The sequence below is a fragment of the Limulus polyphemus genome, unplaced genomic scaffold (assembly GCF_000517525.1).
Source record: "Limulus polyphemus unplaced genomic scaffold, Limulus_polyphemus-2.1.2 Scaffold1306, whole genome shotgun sequence".
Lineage (NCBI taxonomy): Eukaryota > Metazoa > Arthropoda > Merostomata > Xiphosura > Limulidae > Limulus > Limulus polyphemus.
Window position 1 is genome coordinate 266,142 of NW_013666916.1, and position 7,363 is coordinate 273,504.

Sequence of the window (7,363 nt, forward strand, 5' to 3'; positions counted from 1 at the left end):
ATTGTAATAGTCAGATGGATGAAGTGGTTAAAACATGGCTTATTAGAAGCAGCTATAATTTGACTTTTCGCATGTTTTGAGAGAAAGAGCTCAAGATAGAACATTAAAACTACCATTTTAGAAGCAAACCTCTAAGATACATTTGAAGTAACTAAAACAAATATTCTGTAACAAAATTTAAATATCTTTTTAGAAATTTTATCATGCTAAATGTATAAACTAGAAACCAAATCCTATTGTAATAGTAATTTCATACACTATTCAGTAGTTACATGTGTATGTGGGTAGAGCTCTTCTTATGCATCTTTATATCATCTTTTGTAGTTACACTGAGTTGTTTACTTAACACACAATTCAGCTGTTATTCACTAATGTCAAGCAGTCAAATGAAAGAGTAAAACAAACTAATGTAGGAAGTGCTAAGTTGTGCCATGTATTACATCACTGCTATTACATACTAGATAACTATATACACATTTTTCAGTATGCTTCATATAACAGTAATTTTTTTAAAAGTACTGACTGAAAGTTAACATGGTAGCAGACATAAACTGGTACTTTTGAATAAAAAAAGATGCAAGTTAAGGTACTTGGCACATGTCACTTGGATTATTTTGTTTTAACTCCTATAAATGCGTTAATAATTGTTGAGCTATAATTATACATCATAAATACAAGTCAAGTTATTTACACTGAATATAACATAACATAATGTTTTGGGACAACATGGGATCTATTGGTTCATCTCAGCTGTACCATCCTCTAAACTAAAGTAAAACTATTAATAAATAAATTTTAAAATAAATCTTAAAGCCAGCCCTTATCATCTAGGTGAATGAAACCTTGATAAAAAAAATTGTTAGATTTTCTAACAAAGTTGCCATCTTATTTCACATTACTCTAATGTTTTCTATTAGGAATAAGAAGGTATAGCTCAGAGGTTGTTTGAAACTTAATATTTTAAAAATTTTGGAGCTGTGAAATTTTAACACAATATCAAGCAATCTTCATCTGATACTGAAATGTATAATAAGATATCATGTTACCTCCTATTTTACTATAGACATGATTAACACTGACTTATTGTTGGTATGTTGTAACTTTTGGAGTTAAACATTTACTGAGCTTGTTACTTTGTGAATAAAGAAAAGTTGTTAAAATAGTAGTGTATGTTTTTTCCTCCCATGTATATATTTTATTAATACAAAACCGATAAAAAAAATAAGGTAGTATTTTGGATACATTTAAAGCACATTAGATATTTTAATGGGGATATTACAAGCTATGTTTTTATTTTTTTGAGAAGACTAAAAAAATTCTGGCCAGCTTTTCAATTCTACTTTTTTCTCATAAGAATGTGTGTTTCTTATTCATTTATAAATTGTGTCATTTACTTATCAGTCGCTGCTACTTAGTTTTTATCTGAAATTTCAATACTTTTTTTACTCCAGGCCTTCTTGGAAATGGTGGATGATGCAGCTGCTAGCTCCATGGTGGACTACTACACCAATTCAGGTGCTCCTCTTATTCGTGGACAAACTGTTTTTGTGCAGTTCTCCAATCACAAGGAACTGAAGACAGACAGCACACATTCAAATGCTGTAAGTTGTTTTCCTCATTATTAGAACAAAGATAAAATAGCAAAGTTGCCATCTTATTTCACATTACTCTAATGTTTTATATTAGGAATAAGAAGGTATCACTTAGAGGTTGTTTGAAACTTAATATTTTAAAATTTGTGGAGCTGTGAAATTTTAACACAATATCAAGGTTATCATTTTGACAAATAAGTTCTGTATTAACTTATGCATTCTTTTTTCATGTACATACTGCACTATTAGTTGGAATTTTCTTGAGTTTTATTGTTTTGGTTAACCGAGATGATGTTCTTTGTGACCCTGTCAATATTTTCAGTAAGATTACTTACAGTCTTAAGTTAAGAAGTTAAAATTTTATTAATAGAAGTGATTATAGAATGTTGCATATAAAAGATGTCTACTGAACCATAACAACTAAAATGCTAATCACAAAAATTTTCAAGTAATTATCTAATATATGTTTAATCCAAATATTTTAAATTGGAGACATTTAATTGTTTACTGTTATATCTGAGAGAAATATTTTGTCATATGAGCAGTATCACTTGTAAAACTTAGCGGGCATAAACTGTATTCTGTATTTAAATGTGTTTAATGAGTGGTAACACAAAACTACCTGAAAAAGAACTTGACTAACTGCCATATCGCTAGCTTTATGGTTTCAAGGTAGGAAATTAGTCTTTTCCATTTTTTACCTTTTGAACTTTAGAAATGTGGGCTGAGGTTAGTTTGAAATCGATCATGTATTCATACCATTCCAATTTCAAATAAATTTAAATAGGCTTGTAGATCTTGCATATTACAGGAAAATTATGGTTTGAGGTTTTTCTCTTTTATAAGGAATCACCTCATTATGTTCTTAGTTTGATTTCAACTATCTTAGCACTGACCATCCAGCACTTTGATAACATAGTCACTGACATTTTAGAGGAAAACAGTAATGTAGAATAACCTACTGTAAGCAAACTGTTTTGTTATTTTCATATTTTATGGGTGTACAACAGCAGGTAATTGTTCTGGCAATTTTAAAAGATAACTAGGAGGTAAGCTCGTGCCTTGAATGTGAAACATTGTTTTGGTTGTAGTTTTCGTATATTTGGATGCACAGAGTTTATAAAATGTAAATGCATTGCTATGTATTTAAAGTAATTAAAACAGTTAAGTAACCTACCTAGACTACTCGCATGTGAGGTTACATATAGTTCTTAACAAATCTGATGACCATGCAGGGTGTCTCAATGACTATGAGGTTAAGCCTATTCCACACCAAACATCTCTGGCTCAAAATATACTGAGCCAAGTGGTTTGATCAAAAATTACAAACTGATTGACTTGTCTAGTTAGAAACACCAGATTTAGCAACTCTTTTGAAACCTAGGTATTGGGGGCAAGTAATAAAACTCAAGAGGGTGATGGTCCCCGTACTCTAAATGTTTAAAAACAAATGAAGAAATTTGTGTATAAAATATTGACACAGAAACACTACTATCTGAGATGGAGCTCTGAGAGATGACAGATCCATTCCCCAAACACCAACCTCTACTTATGCGTATGGTGGCATTGTCCGTACTTCCCTACTCCTAATTTCATTATGGCAATTTAATAACTTTTTCACCAATGAATAAATGTCCCAGTTAACAACTTTCTCACCAGTAAATATATTTCCTAGTTAACAACTTTCTCACCAGTAAATAAATTTGCTAGTTAATAACTTTCTCACCAATAAATAAATTTGCTGGTAACAACTTTCTCACCAATAAATAAATTTGCTGGTTAACAACTTACTCACCAACAAATAAATTTGCTAGTTGTTAACTTTCACACCAATAAATAAATATGCTGGTTAACAACTTTCTCATCAGTGAATAAATCTGCTAGTTATCAACTTTCTCACTAATAAATAAATTTGGTAGATAACAATTTTCTCACCAGTAAATAAATTTACTAGTTAACAACTTTTTTCACCAATAAATAAATATGCTGGTTAACAACTTTCTCATAAATGAATGAATCTGCTAGTTAACAATTTTCCCATCAATGTATAAATTTACTAGTTAACAACTTTCCCATCAGTGAATAAATTTGCTAGTTAACAACTTTCTTATCATTGAATAAATTTGCCAGCTAATAACTTTTTTACCATTGAATAAGTTTCTTATTTAATAACGTTCTCACCAGTAAATAAATTTGCTAGTTAACAACTTTCTTATCATTGAATAAATTTGCTTGGTTAATATAGTTTGATATTGAAGCTTGTAAATGGGGAATAACTTATTATAAGTATAATGGCTTACAAACACATAAAACTAAAATGTTTTTAAAATTTGTATTCTATGTATCATTTGTATGTATGAAATTAAAAAGACAAAATAAGGCAGAATAATTGTTTATATTATTCCTACCAGGTTTGTTTTTATGTGTAACTTTAATATCTAAAAACAAACTTCTGTTATTACTTCACTGTCATATGATTGGGAGTGAACTTCACAAGAGGATGTGCTGCTTGTTGGAGTTTTTTAGCCATTTATTATTTCTGGTGCAGTCACAGCAGCCGTTATATAACTAAGTAACTTGTCTCTGATTCAAGGTCTTTTTTTTTTTCTGGTTGCTTAAACATGTCTCTGGGTTTTGTTGAAGCAAAGCTGGTTAGTGCCAAGACATTATGATCTGTCACTGCAGTTTTTCATCTGAGTGTCTTTGTTCTTGCTCAACCATATGCAGATTTTTAGATCTATAGCTTGGATTTAATTTCATATAAACAAGAACACCACTGTAATATGTGTAAAATCTTAAACATGACCAAGAAGCAAAAAGTCTTTCTTTTGATGTTGTCTGTCTTCTTTTGCTGATGTTTTGTCATATACTTGTATATGTGTTTTTACAAAAATAAAATAGAAAAGTTTTTTTATGAATTTGCCTTAACATTTTCTATAGGTACAAATATGCATGTATATGTGTGTGTGTGTTTTGTATATTATTTTAAGTGGATACTCAGTTCTACTTTTTAAGTATTTTGGAAACTGATATTAATATGTTCTGGAGTGACTTGCAGCCATGAATAAACTAATCTGTTGTTTAATATGAACTGTTCAAATATTTTCATGGAAACTAGTTGGTTTTCATTGGTTTGTACAGAAACTAAATTATTGCTTTTTATTTCTTCTACATTTTTGTTGTTGTACTTACCATATGCATGTTGAGATGGAGTTAAGATAAATTTAAAAATTTATATTTCTTCCTTGTTTTGACCTATAATTTTGTGAAAGTCAACTTTTTTGTTAGGTTTATTGTATTTCTCACTCATTCATTCATACAAAGATACAAATGAGTACAAAAAAAAGTCTTGAAAGATCAAATTAACAGTTTTTTGGTGTTACTAAAACGTGGTGTTTTATTGTTATTTCAAGATCCTGAGACTTATCAGTAAGTTATGTATAGGATATTGAACATACACAAAAACACAGCATTATAAAACAAAAGACAACATGGTTATCTAACACCAGAATGGCATTTAAGGTGTTGGTGTGTCAGTATAACACCATGCGCATCCCAGCTTTGGGGATAAATAATGTTCGTAATGTTTAATAAAAAAAATATTTGACGTATCAGTTTAGGGAAACATACTACCAATTATACAGGACAGTGGCAGTCAGAATTCTGTAATGCAGTTAAGGCTTTCGGTAATAAGTTCTCAAAGAAAATGTATTATGTATTTATTAAGTAATGTATAGGATATTGAACATACACAAAAACACAGCATTATAAAACAAAAGACAACATGGTTATCTAACACCAGAATGGCATTTAAGGTGTTAGTGTGTCAGTATAACACCATGTGCATCCCAGCTTTGGGGATAAATAATGTTCTTAATGTTTCAAAAAAAAATACTTAACATATCAGTTTAGGGAAACATACTACCAATTATACAGGACAATGGCAGTCAGAATTCTGTAATGCAGTTAAGGCTTTCGGTAATAAATTCTCAAAGAAAATGTATTATGTATTTATTTGTTTTTGCTTTATAGTTTTCCAAATAGTTTGTTTATAACATTAAGTTTCATCAGGCTCTTGGAAGAATTGTAAATCCTAGAGACTTGTAATTAGCAGTTTGCTAATTAGCAGTATTTCATAATGAATATGTAAATGCAATTAACAGAGAGAAAAACAATAACGTATATGTAAAGTCTCACTAATATGTTTTAATCAACGCCATGTTTTCTCTCATGTGATGAAATTTTATGGAGATGAGTTTTTCGTTTTTTTTAACATTTGATTATATATATATATTATTATATTAAATCAAGCATGCCAGCACTCAAGCTGCATTACAAGCTGCCCAAGCTTTATTAAGCCAGACTGAGACACAAGGTGGTCCGAATACAGTACTCAGGGTGATAGTTGATAATCAGATTTATCCTGTCACACTTGATGTGCTTTACCAGGTGAGAATTTTTGTACTGATTATACTACAGACTTAATTATTCTACAGGTAATTTTAGTCTTAACTGAAAGTACAGAAAAGGTTATTTTTCTAGAAAGACGTGAAATGTGTCAGAATTGATATGTAGTGATATCATGATATCAATTAAGATATTTACAGTGTAGGTATTAATTTCTAAGGCTTTTAAGAAATTTAAAACATTTTTATAACATTCTTGATTAAGCCCAATCTTGTCATTTTTTTATATTTTTAACCTTTTTTTACATATCTTTAAGGATTCTTAAATCAAACAAGTTACAGTTTTTAAACATCTGTAAAATAAATCATAAATTTCATGATTGAACTTCAACAGTGAATAGCTTTTATAATTTTTTATATTATTATTATTATTCTCTAAATATAAAACTGGGCTTTATGTGGCTTCTATTTCTGAACACAAGGTTTTTATAAAGCTAACTTTTAAAGATTTGGTTTACAAAACAATTTCACTGTGCTGTATTACAGTTGATATACAAAAAAATAGTTTTTCACTGATGATGATAATATATGTATATATATTCCATGCAGATATTTTCTAGAGTGGGAAAAATCTTGAAAATTATTACCTTTACCAAGAACAGTAAGTCTCAATTGTTTATTTGATATTTGCTGTATCATTTCTCTGAAATATTATCATTAATAATGAAATATTTCAGATTAAAAATAATTAATTACATTTTGTAAATATAATTTAATCAGAATGAAAAATACAGATTGCAGTATTTTACTGTTTTAAATTTTAAACACATTTATCTTGCTGTTGTACATTGAACAAAGAAAAAATATGTAAAATATAATTTCTCAAAATTATTAATCATTCCAGTAAAATATTTGATACTTTAGTTATTTAATGACTTTTAGTAAGATTCATTGAACTGGAAAATGTAAGGTCTTTTTGATTTTATCAGAGTTTATTTATCATTATTAAAGAATACAGTCTTTTCTCCTCCTGCTTTCTAGATACATTCCAAGCTCTCATACAATACCCTGATGTCATAACAGCACAAGCAGCCAAACTAGTAAGTCTACATTAGTTTTTAACAAGGTTCAAGGAAAAGGGAATAATCAACTTGAATGACCAGTTTTTTTCATTGGTTAAAAGGATTGGCAATTTAGTGGTTAATAAGATATTTAAAATCCATCTTTAATTATTCTTTAAAGAAATTGTTCAACAATAACTGTAATAGTCTAGGAAGAAAAAAATAGTCTTATTATAAAATGTGTTTCTTAGAATCTTTACAGAGTATCACTCAATAGTGTAAGTTGAGAAAGCTTGTGAAGAGG

The 7,363-nt window shown here is 29.1% G+C and overlaps 1 protein-coding gene across 4 annotated transcripts in view; it reads left to right on the forward strand.

Annotated features, from left to right (window-relative positions):
• LOC106463028 (polypyrimidine tract-binding protein 1-like) overlaps positions 1-7,363 on the forward strand; it is a 123,876-nt gene that overhangs the window by 98,433 nt on the left and 18,080 nt on the right. For all 4 annotated transcript variants that reach the window (XM_022390438.1, XM_013922998.2, XM_022390439.1 and 1 more), the window contains 4 exons: positions 1,452-1,601; positions 5,904-6,041; positions 6,608-6,659; positions 7,040-7,098. In XM_022390438.1, the coding sequence (XP_022246146.1) occupies positions 1,452-1,601; positions 5,904-6,041; positions 6,608-6,659; positions 7,040-7,098 (399 nt within the window). The remainder of the gene's footprint in view (positions 1-1,451; positions 1,602-5,903; positions 6,042-6,607; positions 6,660-7,039; positions 7,099-7,363) is intronic.